Genomic DNA, 16,835 nt, shown 5'->3' with positions numbered 1-16,835 from the left:
TACAGAACTAGCTACAATCACCGATTAAAAAAAAACCAAATTGTCTTCGTCATTCTGATTTGTTGTAAGAGATATTGATTATACTTCAAAGTGCAAAAAAAGAATGTACAATGAAAGATTTAAATACAGTACGGTGACAAAATAAATTTACGGAACAGAATTACAGTACCTACTTACAAACGTCACGTGCGAAAGTGCAAAATGCAAGAGATCGATAGTTTAAATAGGTACGGTACGGTTGTTAATTTACGGAAAAGCTCAAAATTATGATATCTTAATAACGTAACTTGCGAAGATGCAAAAGGCAAAGGATCCTCTCTGAACTAAGCGTTTATCTTATATAAATTTTTCAAAATACGGAGAGGGAACGTAGGAAAGTCCAACCAGTCAGCGTACCAAATACGAAAACGTTCAAAATTAAAACTTTTCTAATTAATTAATTTCTCGGCTTTTAATCATATAAAATCGGGGCGGGGGCACCTACTATTAATCGCACTTACTTAATTTGTCGGATTTTTTTATGCTAATAATGACTTAACGAAGCTGAAATTCTAAAATATTAATTTGCCCTCGTCCTCTAAATCACACGAGCTTTCGAACACAACAAAGATAATTGAAATCTTGACGGGAACGGTTGGAAATGACGAATTAATTACAGCCTTTGTTTACGGTAACGGTGGCTGAAGTACAACTCCAGAAACTAAATCAATTACCTTTACCTTCAATCTTCAACTCCTAGAACCAACAGAACTGCTGGTCAAAATGTGATGGCTGTTTAAAGCTGTGATTATTTGTACCTCTTTACAAACAAACCTTTTGGTTTCAATTCAGCGTTGTATTTGAATTGCCTATTGTCAGATACAGATTGCTAAGCAATTTTACTAGTTTTTTCATATTATGGAAACATTCATGACTATAAAAACAATTTGAACAAATATACAGGAATTCAAATTAAGTTAGAATTTACTGAAAGCGAAGAGATGCAATCCATTATCGGTTCTGATTTCAAAATTTATACGTAATCTAAAATTGTTGATTAATAATGTATATACAAGACCTTTACACTGTGACATGATGTTGTTATGCTTTCTTCCCAATCTCTTATACAAGGAAGTAGCTATAACGTACTCGTATCCACACGTGTGCCAAACCTTCTCGTAAGATGAGAATTTTACTGGTTTTGCTGAACGTAGTTTTTGTTTGCACTTTACCCCAAAATTCCACGCTAAAACTGGTGCATGTGGTAAGATATTGTTTGGTAATTTTTTCACAGTTTGCTTACAATTTTTTGTATAGTTTTTCCGTCACGGTAGTAGAATACCAGATGAACACGAGCTATACCCCAACCATGAACGCTACGAATCATACAAACATATCGGATTTGGTCAGCTAACAAACGTGAGGGTTTTTTATAAACTCTGTAATTTACTTGTTGCCGTTGTAATTTCAGGCAGGCAAACTAAGATCTTATCAACTTGGTAAAGTTCTTCGTAACAGGTACAATGACTTTTTGGGAGAAGATTTCGAAAGTAACGCGGCATTCATACAGTCAACAAACATCGAAAGGACAAAGATGACCGCTATGTTACTACTCGCTGGTTTGTTTCCTCCATCTAAGAGAGATAAGTGGAATGAAAAATTGAATTGGATTCCGATTCCCCTTTCGCTTGACCAAGGCGATTACGTATGCTTACCATTACCATCGTTAACTCTGTACATTAATGTTTTTAAAAGGATCTATGGAAGCCAATTTACTATTGTCCAACTTACCTTCGTGAAATGACAAGAGTTTTGGAATCACAAGAGGCGGAGGAACTAAAACAACAATACAAGCACGTGTTCGAGTTGGCCACACATAAAACAGGCAAAGCATACAATACTATGCGGGATATATTTCTTTTGCATCAATTAATTCATGTTGAACAGACAATGAATGCAACTCTACCAGATTGGGCTGTTGAATCATTCTCCGATTTACGCCACATTGCCATTATGCAATGTTATTTTGAGAACAAAAACACCTTAATGAAGAGGCTCGCTGGAGGTAACGGTGACGTTGCATCCCTCACGTAATAAAAATGAATCCTGCAGGTCGAATGTTATCAAAGGTTATGGAACATATGAAGGACAAAATTCAGAACACACTAAACCCTCCAGGAAGAAAAATATTCTTATATTCTGGTCACGATTACAACATTGTTAACACACTCGCTTCACTGAATTTGTACAATAAACTTCATTTTCCTAATTTTAACGCGGCCGTCTGTATCGAGCTACATCAGGAGCCATCGACACTTGCCTACTTTGTGAAGGTTGCGTTGAATTGCTTTGAATTGTACTGCTCTAATTATTGACTTTTTAGGTATTTTATTTGAAAGATGTGTTTGACGAACCGGAAGCCCAATTTATTCCGGAATGTGGATATATGTGCGAGTTTAGCAAGTTCCAAGAAATACTTATGCCGTATTTACCCATTAACTATACAAAAGAGTGCGAATCTGTGATAAATTTAGATTAAAAGTGTAGTTAAATAACTAAACGTAGGTATGTAGGAAATAGTTGATCCATATACATATTTCCTAAGATAATCATTACATGTTACATCTATTTTGGGCAGTTTGACAGTTCAAGTAAGTATTGTTTATGGTTATCTTCAAGGCTTGTCCGCAATGCAATTGATTTTACCAGGTTGATAGAAATTACCATGAGAACAATTGTTGTAATCATTACTATACCTACCGAAATCTACCAACCCAGTTAAACAGCTTGAACTATGGTAAAGTTACAGACAATTTAGTTTGGGAACACCTAAATTTATAGGAGCAGGATTTTTTCCAACATTGTACTTACCGTTTTATATAATATTGGTTTTAGTTTTGTTCTATTAAGAAGTAGCCGCATTAAATTTGGCTAGCAAAACTGCTATTCTTGTTATATTTCTTCTTCTTCTTCCGAGATCGCGATGTTCAAAATCAGAAAATAGCTTCGACTTGGACGGTACCTGATTCGAACGCGAATTCCAGCATTCTACCTGTATTCTAAGAGAGTTCTAAGAGAACTCTAAAATTATCCCAACAAGTTTGTAAGAAGATTCTAAAAATTATATAGATTATAGAGTCTATAAAAGTTTCAAAGATTCTAAAAAAGGATTTAAAAACCTATTCTATAAAGATATTAAGAACATTCCTAGTAGATGATCCTAAAATACTAAGAAGGCTCTAATATGACTAGACGGGCTTAGGGAGAAAATGCCTACAAGGTCCTAAGACAAGTTTCAGGATTCTACCAATACTCGTAAAATTATAATGATTCCAACGGTTCTTAACGTTCTGAAGGTTGTAAAGGTTCTAGAAATCGTTTAACTGAGGATTCTAATACGATAGTATGAAGATTCTAAAAACTCTTAAAATGGCCCTAAGGATTATAATCACAAGAAGAGTGCAAGATTTCAAAATCCTGTGAAGGTTCAGATTCCAACAATCACCGATGAAAAATTATTAAAGGTCCCGAAATTAATGGATTGTCAGAGGGTACGGGACAGTAGAAAAAGCCGGAGCGATTCTGGGTAGAGAGTCGTGCACTGCAAGACTACACGTTGCGCCCGATTATTCTTATACTAAAGCGACACAAATGCACGGTTAAGAAATAGTATGCTCATACTCAGCTTGCATACAGTAGACTCTCTATAATCCGGCACTGCGCCAGCCCAGAATTTCGGTAATCCGGTGCACTTTGACGGGCGTGGTGTGGGATTCAAGTTGAGATACGTTATTGAAACTATGTTTATTTTTCATTTTTTAATTTGGAACCTTTTATTCGTTGTGTTTGCACAATACAACACCTGTTTTGTACGTTTTAAGCGTTTTATTGGTAATCGGACATTTTCACTGATTCGGCAGTACCCCGGTCCGATACCTGCCGGATCACTAAAAGTCTACTGTAAGTATCTATATCATTCTCGATGTCTTTATCGTCATCAAAGTCGTTATTTTCGGTATCACCATCCTCGTCATTCAGATTTATTACTCCTCATTACGTTTGAAAAAAGTTGCCAAAACAGAAACAGATCCTTAAATTGGTTTTATTTTCACTGTTCAAAACATGCCTGTGTATACCGGTATAAAGATTCACATTGGTGCGCCCAGTTTGGCGACCGTGACGGGACTTTTGTTCGTGAGTTTTGTTCTGGATGTGGAACAGCTTAAAAAACTTCGTGCATCTTCCCGGCAGGCGTTTATGAAAGCGTACAAAGTGTTAGAGGTTCTTTAGGCTGGCAATATTATAACCACTAAAATAGTTGAGGTGAGAATATGTTGGCAATTGTTACAGGAGAGATATGAGACGTCAGTGAGGACAACTGAGGGAATGCATTGCCTAATTTCAGCTGATGAAGAAATTATGCAGGTAGTTTAACGGTAGACAATATGGATAAAGCACAGAAGTACACCCGTATATTTCTATACGCGGTAGAAGAGACATTGCAACTTCTTAGTCCACTTAGTCCCGCGTCAGTTCAATCTACTCCTAGAGGATCGACAACAACCGGTTACAGCCAAGAAAATCAAACTACCGCTTATTAACTTGGTAAAGTTCCACCCGTGCGTGGTTACGGTTCTGGAGCAAATTTTAGAAAATAGATCGCGACGCCCAAATAGCTACCGAAAACAAATTGGAATATTTAATCGCAGAGATGGTTCCCTGCAGGAAAGCTCGGTCCATGTCTTTGTATGAACATCGAAAGATAACTCAAAACAAGAACAGCTGTTTTGATTGTTTGAAACGACGCCATGGTTTTCGACAATGCAAAGAGAAACGATTATTTTCGCTTAAAAAAAAGTTACAATTGGAAAACCGCTTGTTAAGACTCGTTTTAATATTTAATAGTTTTAATATTTAATAATATTAATTGGGCCCTTGCAGGTTCACCATCCTCATAAACGACATAAATAAATCTGTCAATGGCATTGGAAGTATAATTAATTACGCTGACGATACCAACATCGTACTACACTCATATAAGCATCAAGCATGAGGAACTCGAGTATAAGGCGGAATGTGCAATGGAAAAAGTAGAACAATATTTCATCAATAATAAACTATTACTAAATAAGAATAAAACAAGGTGTGTTCTTTTCAAACTGGGTCAGTCATATGCGGACATGGTAATACCGGACAGCATTATTGTCGGTAACGATTATCTACCACTTTCAAATCATACCAAGTTCACCTTCCAAGATAATCTGAAATGGACTAAGCATATCCAACAGTTAAGTTCAAAACTTAATTCGGTGGTGTACTCGATGAGGGTAATGAAGCAGTACCTAAATGTCAGCACACTGAAGATGATATATTATGCTAACTTTGAAGGCAGGCTAAAATTCGGGATAACATTTTGGTGTCAGAGTCTGGAACATAGAAGAATCTTCAAAATACAGAAAAGGGCGATCAGGTTACTTTACAATATGAGGCATAATGAATCGTGTAGGGGTGTGTTTAAAAGGCATAGAATATTTACATTAGTAGGATTATACATATACGAAGCGTGTACCTTTATGTACAAGAACAGAAGCATGTTTGCAAAATTCAAGATAGGTCACAATCATGAAACGGAGCTTTATATAATTATCCACCACACAGACTAACGGCAACAGAGAAAGGCTGTCAATACGTTTGTATTAAATTACATAACAAACTCCCTCTCTCATTTCATGGCATGAACTTGAATCAATTTAAGCGAGCACTGAAAGACTTAATACTAAACATAGAACCGTATACATTGGAAGAATTTTGCTTTTAACCTGCTTAAATTTTCTTTGACACCTTTTGCTATACAGTGTAATGTTAGCATTGTTTGCAAAATAAAGAGCATTATTATTATTATTTATTTATTTGCAGAATATGTTATAACTTATAGTATAGGAAGGTAACTTCTTGTCATAATTAACACTTTTTAATTAAGAAATTCTTCGAAGGTTTACCGCTCTATTTCTAACAGTTCTTCGCCGCCTTTTTAAATTCTCGCAGACTCGGTAAGTTTGTTATATATTGGGAAGTCTTAAAACCTTATACATTTTGCAAGAATGGTCCAAAAGAAGAGATTATTGAACTCATTCGGCGAAAACTGAGAACTCAAATTCCCTAAACTAGAAACCGGATCGAAATTGATAGAATTGATTTCCCAAAAATACTTTTTGACTTAATTATTTCGTTGCCGATGTCAAGTATAATTTCCTTTTGCGCAGCTCCAGAAACGCATTTGATTCCTACTCTGTTTTAATTTATTTCTTTAACGATTCCTCAACATTGATCAAAGTAGCTCGGTTTTCCCGAGTCACAATTTTAGCGAACTTGCGCGTGGATTATTTTTAAATAAAACTTTATGTTGTCTAATCTCACCAAACAACATCGTGCGTCTTTATGAACCTATAAAATTTAATTTAGAATAAAGATAACCAGAAAAGAGGCTACATTCAAACAGATTTTAATTCTCTAAGAATGGGTTTCGAAAAATACACCTGTTTGTAATTAAGTTAGTTCGTAATAAAATTAAACGATACAAGCAGGATGAGGAGGAAGGAGGTTACCTCCAACTAGACTTGGTAACACCCTACAATAATTACATTGGAGATCCTTACTGCCTCAAACGAGATTGAAAACTTTATTCTCATATGGGAAGGTAGTTGAACAAGGTGCAGGTGGTACAATATTATACATACCTACCTATATAGGTATATGCAACATGTGACATAACTTATATGGTAAAATTTCTGAATCTAAAAGGGGCAAATATGGGAGGACTATGTGATTTGGTATATAGCATGTTATACCTTTGAAAATAAATGCTCTAAAATAAGTACAGTAAATTCCATATGAAAAATATAATTTTATTTTTACAAATATAACATTTACAAAAATGAAAGCTTTTTGTTTAATTTATTAACCTAGATATTGATATGGAAGGAATACTAATTTGTAATGCAGTTGCTTCTTATAATAATAAAGAAGACTAGGAATACAACTGCGTAACCCATCTGGCCATTTAAGACTTTTCCTTGTTTTTATATATATCGTGTATATAAGGCAACATGAATTACTCTATACTACAAATCACATTGAAGTAGGTAGTAGGTGTAAAACAATTTTTCCGCAAATTGTACCTTAACAGACAACTTTCAAGCACCATTTTAACCAACTACTATTTGTACTCTTGAATTTTATCCATTCCGTTCAAATAAACTTCCCGTTTTGGTCCACTTTGATTACTTCTAGTCACGTTGGTCTAATTGCTGCTTGAGGGCTTAAATCACTACAGTTCTCTGCGGCCCTCAAATAATAATAAAAAACAAATGCAAAAAATGTAACAGAACATAACATTAATGACTACGGGAATATCACATTTAGTTAATACATTCATGTATTGAACGTTCATTGCATCTCACATGTAACATTTTATGAGAGTACCTATACCTAAACTACCGGTAACTACTGCCAGAGGGCATATTTCTACTTTGGTTTTCAAATGATGATAACAGTGGCGTCGGATTACTAGATTGAGAGTCCATTGAATAAATGCTAACATCATCGTGAGATGTCTTCCAATGAATCGCCGTACTCTTACCAAGAGGAACTGTTAGGGCTGGTGGATTATAAACTCGGTCTTTACAATGTAGTCTATACTCTTCCCCTTCTGAGCTATGGAAAAAGGAAACTAATCTAAAATTCTGCCCAATATTTTGTTCTAATTTTTCGACTATGTCTTTAAAAAGAGGCCGATGAATAGGTTTCCATTTCCAACATGCGTCCATTATTTCATACAACAAATCAGGACACTCATGTGGGCGCTCCAACGTTCCTTGCGCAATCACAAATTGTAAAACTTGTTCGTTTGCAAGACCTTGGTACGGTTGTTCCGCTAACGTGGCCATTTCCCATAGTACTACGCCATAACTCCAAATATCAGAGTCAGATGTGAAAACCCCATCAGCTAAACTTTCGGGAGACATCCACCTAACAGGCATTAGGCCTCTAGTTTCTTTTCTATAGTAATCAGTCTCATAAATATCTCTGGTCATACCAAAGTCGCCAATTTTCACAGTAAAGTCTGCTGCCACCATGCAGTTACGAGCCGCTAAGTCTCTATGGACGAATTTCTTCGCCGCTAAATACAGCATACCGTCCGCAATCTCAGCTGCCATTCTGTACATTTCAGCACAAGTTAAGCTACTAGAGGAATCACGAGATCTCCGCAGAAACGATTTTAAATCGCCTCGCGTCATCAGCTCCATAACAACGAACGGCGGTTGACCTTTCGAAACAACACCTAGAAGTTTTACTACATGGTGAGCGTCACTAAATGACTTCATCACGGATGCCTCATTTAAAAATGTCATTTTATCATCATAATCTGTGTACGAATTCGCAGTTTTGACCGCGCAAGGCATGTTTTTTGACTTGATGAACCCACTGTATACCATACCGAAAGTACCGTGCCCTAATTCCTTCATGATTTCAATGTCAATCCTGTCGATCTCCCACTCGTCTTCGATATAAATCGGACCCGCATAGTCCGGATTAACATTCGTGATTAAATGCAGGCTATTTAACCTACGTTTTCGTTTATAATAATAGAAATAGTATATTGCGCCAAAAATGCAGAACGTTACTAAAGCGACCGGCACCACTATTGCAACAGGCGAGACGTCGTTGTCGGGGAGTTCAATCACAAACCTCACCGATTCACTATATTTCCCCTCACCCGCAAGCGAAATTGGTTTCACCCTAACCGCGTATTGACCTGGGGGAAGATGCTGTATAACATATCTTCCACCACGCACTGAAGAATGATTAATGCACTCCGTTACGTTCTTCGAATTCTCTAAATCGACGCGTTTGTACTGAAGCTGATAGGCTACAATAATGGAATTTGGCTCCTCGGGCTCTGGCCATTTGAACACGGTATCCGATTTCAATACTTCGGCGGTAAGTCCCGATGGAATATAATCGGCGTCGATTTTTTTAAACGTCCTATTCGATGCCATTACCGAAGCACTACACTGTGATTCGTTATTGCAGGCTTTCAAGTAGAATATGTAACTCGTGAAATGGTGCAGACGCTGTACAAGATAATTCGTGACGTTGGGGTCAATTTTTACAACTTCCCGATCGTCGTTCGCGTCGGTAAGTAACTGATCGTGTTTTCCACAGCTACCTCCAAATGGGGAATCATGTGCGTCTACTAAACTACAAACGTCTTCAAAGATATCCACGTATTTATTTTCTTTATTACAACAGGTCGCGTTAGCGCTAGAATTCGTCCATAAGTTCGTCACTTTTTCGGATTTATGGTCGGTATAGAAGGTGACGTGGGGATGATGGCAGAAATCTCTTTGCAGTGCAACGCCATAATCATCCTCTTGAGCAATGACAGTTAAATGATAAAAATTTAAAATTCCATTCGTGTGTTCGGGACGAACCCAAGTTAGCAGTATTCCATCACTGCTTATTGCATCGCCTTTAATGTTGAGTGGAATCGATGGGTCGTCGGAAAGTGTCGTAAAGTACCGAATTTCCGTTTGTCCCCCAATGGAAGGGGGTGATGTGTATGTTTTGATGTAATACGCGTATTGGGTGAACGGTAATAAGTCGCCGATTTCCTTAGAGTTATTCGAAACGAATACGCTATCCCATCCGTAAACGCCGCAATCGTCGCTTTCATCATAGATCGTCATATTTCCCATGGGATCCTCGATGTAATATAGCAGATATCCAACAACTGTCTCATTAGCACCAACTGCAAACGCATTCCAATTGAGTATAATGGTTCTGGAATTGACATGTGTAACTGAGAGGTTGAGATTAAGATAATTGCAAGCCGTTTTATCTCCGTTGGAGAAGGTTGATACGTCAATTGATGAAAACTCGATTCCAGTCACGACACGAAGGCGTTCTATCTCTTTCAAGCATAACATTGGATTGTAATGGAAGGAGATCGTGCCTTGCTTGATGGTTAATGTGAAATTGTCCCAATCCCACAACTCGTGCAGATGTTGATTTTCGAACACAATAAGCGAGTGCCTTGCGTTATCTAACTCTTTGCCGTGAATAACGCGCAATTTCTTTAAAAAATTCAAACTCGTAAGCGGATAGGAGCGGTACACCTTCAAGTACCCGTCGATCTCCTCAATCATCCCCAAAGATTCTTCCAACTCATCGGCGGCACTTTTCGAAAACACTCTAATCGAAAGCGAACTGGAGATGTGCGTGCATCCCACCAACTTCTGCGCCGCTTCTATTGTATCAACCAAGATTCCGTCGCACGATTTGACGCACTTATTTCCGCAATACGAACACCAACCCTCCTCGGCCGAAACTTGCTGGTAGTACGGTGGACAGCTATTGACGCACTCCCCTTGGAAGACCCACCACGTGCCATTGAGGACCGTGGGACATTCTGCCTCGGTTACACAGTAACCAACTGCAGAATGCAAGATTCTGCAACAAAAAGATGGATTGTAAGATTTGAACACTTTAAAACAGAAGCCGCCTAGTTTATGTAATGTAATCCGTCTGTTATAAGATTGATTTTTATGAATCGCATGAATAATTGATTACCGAAATGTTTCTTTCAATCATGGTTGATTAACAGAATGAAGACGTAATTCGGCCATTACTACTACGTCTCGAGTAAATATTCTGACACTATTAATTAAATATGAGTTATAGAAATAACTTAGTAATGGGGCAATCAAGTCAAGGTGATATATTGAAATGGTTGACCTGAGGTCTCTTTTAATTGTCGACTTACACTTTAAAGTGCCATAATGCTCGAAATTACTGGTACACTATGATGACATTGTTTTTTCCTCTTAGGTTTGGGCCACGTGTCAACCACGAACTAATTTGTCCAAAAAAGGGAAGTTGACACTAGTTGAGATTGACTCCATGCGTAATTGACTCTTAACACTCAAGACGAGGATGGTCTTAGGTGATAGGTCTTACATGAAACAGAAGAAGATGAAGTGGAAGTAATAAAATGGCAAATAAAGAGGGAAGTGCATTGGAAAAGGTAAAATGGAGGACTGATGAACAGGAAGAAAAAAGGGAGGCAAGATAACGAGTTGATTTCCAGGGAAACATGAAAATAGGAACATTTCTTAAATTTTGTAACAGAATACAAGGTGGAAACATGGAACCCAAAGAGAAAAAATAGGAAAAAATGAAAAATAGCATGCCGAAAGAGTTCACATGCAAAACCCCATTTACGAAGAAGAATATTAAACGCAAGGAAAGAGCATGAGGTATTATAATAAAAGGGGGAATTAAAGAATGGTGAAAAGAAATCGACCAGAAGGCAGGCAGGAGAGAAAAGGAATTTAAGTGATGACGATTTTAGAAAGAAAATAGAAAATGTGATGACAGAAGGAAGTGGTTATGATCTGATTCTATTGAGAAGAAATGGAAACGCTAGAATAGGAATAATTGTGAGTGTATCGATGGGAAAGGAAAATAGGGATAAACAGCATGGGATCAGTAAAGCAACAGAGAGGAAGAATTGCTATTAGATTTCGGTAATAAATTGCCTCATGTTAAATTAACAAGGAATTAAAAAAGAGCAGAGAATTTTAAAAAGGAAAGGAATAAGAGCAAGCACCAGGAAGAGGAAGAATGCAGAGGGGAAGTAATAGAAGAAAGCGGAAGAGATCGGGCAGAGAAGAAGACGAAGAGGAGGAAAGAAGAAGTTGACAAGATAAAGATATAAGACAGAGAGAGAGAGAGAGTAGCGAGGTTCAGATGTGGAAACGAGAATAGAGGAAATGAAAGATCGAAAAAAGAAGAAGAATGGAAATGCATAATGTGACCGAAAAGAGAGATAGATAAGATGTAACGGTTTATTTTCTCCATTACAAGCATAGTTATTGTTCACGGTATATTTACTTGTGGAAAGATCCTCGTAACTTTTAAATAGATGACTCACTGTATTGTTGGACTTTTAACAACGCAGTATTATCTCGTGGTGGTTGTAGATTGTCCACTTTCATTTTCCATATCCAGTTATACTTCGTTTTACTAAAACAGGTGGAAGGGTTGGTTAGAAAGCATTGAATATGCTATCATCAATATTTATTATTCTCGGGCGATTGAATTCATTAAATTCAAGATTAAGTTGTAATTAGGACGGATTAGGACTCCAATAATGAGGATTTTAATTGCGTTTTCTCTCTTATCGTAAGTACCGCCATTTGCATTTCGCGTAATTAAAGTGCAACGTTCTTTAGTTTCGGCTATAATTTTAATCTTAACTGTAAGAACCAGTTTAAATACCGGATACGTTACGTTACATACGATTTCTGGTTCGAGATACGAATTTTGGTAACCTTGGATTAAACTCACCATTTATCTGTACGTCCTTGACAGGTCAACATCCGTTGAACGAGATTTGATATCAGAGATCGATCCTCAACAAAGAGACAACTTTCGTAACTCTTTAGCGTATAAATTCATAAGTGTTTTGTCCTTCTGGGTTATATGCTATTATTACATTCAAGTAAGTTGTTAAGATTAGTACCTACTTTAGTATCTTTGCCATCTCAGTTAAGTTATGATCGAGTTTGGAACACGAATATTATTGTGGCCCTCCACTTCCTTCTGAAGTGGTTGGCCGATTAAGTAGGTACCGTACCTGTTATAGAAGCAGATTACGAGTAGATCGAGGCCCTTCAGGCACTAGTATATACCGAGCTCTGCAGCTTGTCGCTTGGGAGGTTTTATTTTGATTTATTTGCAGGTTTTCGATGCAAGGACTGAGCCCACTTCTTGACGTCGACGTATATCTTATGCAAGGTGAGAGTTGCTTTACAGGTTTTACTTGTACTTGGCCCTATACTTGAGAATTTTTGTCCCGAATATCGTTTATTTGGGGAAACTTGCTTTAAAATGCAGTCATCAATGTAATCGATTATTCTTGATTGGGGTTTGTTAAACTGGGGAATTTCAATTGTATATTGAAGTTATCAAGATTTTTGTGTAACGTAAGTTATTCGTAATTCAGAATATTTGGGGTAGTATTGTGAATATTTGTGTGTTACTCTATCCCATTGTGGAAATAATTTTTATTTTTGCCATTTGTTTGTATTTCTTTTGGTGCCTAAATCGAATCGATTTGTTTTTACTACCCTTGTATCATCTCAATGTCATACGGGGAGACCGAAGAAAATCATTGGACAGTAAGCGAAGGAGAGAGAATTGAATTGGCATTGGATCAATCAATCAATGTCATGGAAGGATCACATTGAGAGCACGGTAACCCAAATGCCGAAAGGTTTTAAATATTATTAAATGTCTGGGCAATATAAAATGGGGAGCGGATAGGGAGATCCTTTTAAATATATATGTATAAGACACGCCAATTCAGCTCAACACCTCAACCTTTTGTAAAAAAAACATCACCGAATACCAGCTAAAATGTATCATCTCCATAGCACTTATGTAACCTTTTGTAAACCTTTTTAAAACTACGACGCTAAGGCCTGAAGATTGTTGTAAACTAAAAACCGAAATGGATAGCCTAAAACAGAAAAAAAATGATAGGTACTTCATAAATAGCTCAATTTAGGAAAAGTACATTTTCGGAAAATCCCTTGGGGCTAAAACTTGTCAGGAAAGTTCGGTGGTGGTTTGATAACTAAGTTTTGTTATAAATTCAGCAAGTAAGAATTTTGCGCAACCGTTACGGCTTAATGCTTAATTATGATCTATTTACATAATACTGATGTGCGGAATAAAAGAATGCGTACGGATGCGGGTAATGAACTATTCTATTAATGCCTGTCGAACAGGCTAAATTGCAACAAAAGAGTTAAATTTGATCTTTCTCAATATGCTATTTCATCACCATATCAAAATTACAAATTGAAATTAAATTGAAAATAATGATTAATCTTACTTGTTTCTAGGACATCGGGAAACGCATTTGGATCCATCTAAATAATTTTGACAGGTGTAGCATCGTTTAGGATCCCTTGGTTCGCTGCATCCGTAGCATTCGCTATCACAATTGTCGTCCGCCACCACTTGACAGTAATTTTCATTCCAACACAAGCCTGCAATTAATTTTCATTAAATTACTATGAGACTGTAATTATTATCTTAAACCTTGATTTAATTTAGTTATTGACAAGCTAATTAGCACACTTTGTATGCCTTATATGTATGGTGGGAACGTATACTTATTTCCTTGTTTCAAAGCGTTATTTGAAAACGTGATATAAATTTTATGGAAATAGGCTCTTTGATTTATGTCGCCCAAAATTTTTTTCCGGATTGCATCACATTCGCGCGAGACTTTGACATTTACCGTAAATCTTGGGGGCAAACATTTACATTTTTCGTAAAGAAGATTGTACAAACCGTCGCCCGCCGGCAAAGGCCTTGATCTAATTATAAAAAGCGGATCGGAAAATAATCAGGAACCGACACAGATAAATTTAAAAATAGAAAAATCTTCATAGCGCCTCCTATTTTATTTAGACGTAATGGGCGCAATCCGAATTCATAAATTTATGCGCCTAACTATAGAAAAATTGTTGCAAATTCCTGGCGGAGCCATATTTGTGTTGGAGGCGGCTAAAAATGTGGCGAAACTACCACGTGCCTGGTACTCGAAAATCAGTAGAGGAAACTGGGTTATCAATACACTAAATGCACCACATCCTACTTTTTATGGTTCAAGACTTAAAATACTGATATAGCGACGTCTAAAAATACAACTAATTTCAGTAAGATATAATATTAAATCCATAAAATTGCACTCTCTTTCAGTAACGACGAAATGGCGCCAGTAACTTTGAAAAATTCCGTAAAGGAACGTAACATTTAATAGCGAAACCTTAAACTTATATGAAGATAGGTATAATATAATCGTCATAAAATACACAGGCCGTATATTAGTTCGTGACATTTTATTGAAAATTACCTTATACTACTAATAGATCCTCAGATAGATTTCAATTTCAGTAGGAATTTCTGACGATTGATTGATAAAAAATAAACCGAGGGCATTCTTTACGGTTCAATTCTGGGATAAATATTATTTTAAATAATTTCATTGAATATTTCGAATACCGTTGCAAGACGCATGAAAAAGGTCGACTTGTACGCTTGTTCTCACACATAAAGTTAAAAACGACAAACCTGGAAGAAACTGAAGAATTTAAAAAGTTGAAGATTCGATCGGTAGAATTCGAATGAAATAAAGAATCTGGAAGATCTAATTGACTAAAAATTTGAAGAATATGAGTGTGGGAAGAATTCAAGGGTAGATTATCCTTAATGTAGCCTGGGGAATTTAATTGAAATTCGAAGGATAGATGAGGACGAACTCGAGGAAAATTTAAAGAAAAACAATGAATATTGGGGAAATATGCCAAAACCTAAGAGGCACTTAAGAGCGGTATGGACCTAAAAAAGTATTGAGAAAAGGATAGGGTGTGGTAGGCACTTCAGAAGGACTTTCTAGTTCCCTTGATTTTATTTGATGCGTAAGCAAACAGTTTATAATTTTAAAGAAGGGTGTATACTGATCATAACTAATCACGGTACGTAATAAGTTTAAAATTCAATTGAAAAAAGTGTCGTTGGTTTTCGTTCGAGCGATTACCGCCAGATTTCAATTTGATTTCAAGCGATTTCGAACTGATTTCAAACTGATTTCAGGAGATTTCAGGTGATATCAGGTGATTTCAGTACTTGTGTACACCTAATTTCAAGGGTGAATTACCCCTCGATTTTAACTTACTTTTTCTGCTTTCATTTTATCGAACTTGTTTGTATTTATTTATCCCATATTTCTGAGTGTCACTAGTTAATAAAATGGCGCATTCATTTACTAGTGTCATTCGACTAAAGCTGAAGTTTTCATAAAATAAAAAAAAATGAAAATTGTGATAGTTAGATCTTGCTAGAGAATTGAATAAGGTTATGTGCCTATGAAGTTTTTAAAAGGTCGACACCCGATTCCAATGTATGAAATGTAGGACTTGAGACCTTTTTTTGATCCCCTCCAATATTTTTTCGTTAACAATTCAGAAAACCTAGTAAATATTAGTGGGAGGTAATGTATGATGTTTACAGTGGGAGTTCTAATATTTACCATTACACTCGCTAGGGCAGCTCTCGCAGTACTCATTCTTGCCGAAATAATCCAGCCTGTGAGAAGGGCTAGCAATTTTGGTCCAATTGATTGTATCCACATAACATACATTAGGGCAATTTTCTATCCTCGTCGATCCTCTAGCGATGTATTTCAAATTCCGCAGGCCAATCTGAAACCAACGGAGAATATAAATTCATATTCAAATTTGTCATTCGTCAATAATTAAGGTGTGCATCAAAATATTTGATTTAAAATTCAGGTTATAAATATAGCTGGGTTTTAACGGCAGTAAACATTTCAGATAGTTATGAAATGAGTGTTACTGCATATGAATGGCAAGTTTCACACAGTTTGTTGAATACAAATGGGGATATTTGTTTTAAAAATCGCAAATAATTTATACGACGAAATAGGCATCTGACAAACTGATTTGGCAAGTAGACAGATCAAATTGAAAAACTTTCGATATGTAAACATGAGTTAACATACGCAATGAACTAAAAACAATAATTTTCATCTGTCCAAACACCCAATCCTTCCAATTATAAATTATAATTTGGACCACATGGCTCGATTAGTACGCATTAACACACCCCTACAGGTTTACAAGATGTTACTCAGTAATTAATACTCAATTCCCCTGCCGTAAAAGATACTAATTAATAGACACTGCTTATTTGCCAAG

At 36.5% G+C, this 16,835-nt stretch overlaps 2 protein-coding genes across 4 annotated transcripts in view; one reads left to right on the top strand and one right to left on the bottom strand.

Annotated features, from left to right (window-relative positions):
• The first annotated feature begins 1,086 nt into the window (after positions 1–1,086).
• Positions 1,087–2,925, top strand: LOC116167638 (venom acid phosphatase Acph-1-like). Of its 3 annotated transcripts, XM_031483060.1 has the most exons (8): positions 1,087–1,243; positions 1,297–1,398; positions 1,451–1,684; positions 1,735–2,044; positions 2,092–2,312; positions 2,363–2,544; positions 2,618–2,630; positions 2,689–2,925. In XM_031483060.1, the coding sequence occupies exons 1-6, from the start codon at positions 1,163–1,165 to the stop codon at positions 2,516–2,518; spliced, it is 1,104 nt and encodes a 367-aa protein (XP_031338920.1). In that variant the 5' UTR covers positions 1,087–1,162; the 3' UTR covers positions 2,519–2,544; positions 2,618–2,630; positions 2,689–2,925. The 3 variants fall into 3 exon arrangements, with proteins under 3 accessions (XP_031338920.1, XP_031338919.1, XP_031338918.1); XM_031483059.1 differs by having other exon boundaries at positions 2,618–2,923; XM_031483058.1 differs by having other exon boundaries at positions 2,363–2,923.
• A 3,945-nt stretch (positions 2,926–6,870) lies between these two features.
• Positions 6,871–16,835, bottom strand: part of LOC116167637 (insulin-like receptor) — a 40,924-nt gene continuing 30,959 nt past the window's right edge. The window contains exons 3-5 of the mRNA XM_031483057.1: positions 16,148–16,319; positions 13,943–14,099; positions 6,871–10,491 (exon numbers count right to left, since the gene is read on the bottom strand). Of these exons, the coding sequence (XP_031338917.1) occupies positions 7,473–10,491; positions 13,943–14,099; positions 16,148–16,319 (3,348 nt within the window). The 3' untranslated portion in view covers positions 6,871–7,472. The remainder of the gene's footprint in view (positions 10,492–13,942; positions 14,100–16,147; positions 16,320–16,835) is intronic.

Source organism: Photinus pyralis, unplaced genomic scaffold, assembly GCF_008802855.1.
Source record: "Photinus pyralis isolate 1611_PpyrPB1 unplaced genomic scaffold, Ppyr1.3 Ppyr1.4_LG4, whole genome shotgun sequence".
Classification (NCBI taxonomy): domain Eukaryota; kingdom Metazoa; phylum Arthropoda; class Insecta; order Coleoptera; family Lampyridae; genus Photinus; species Photinus pyralis.
This window is presented reverse-complemented; position numbering and strand designations above follow the sequence as displayed.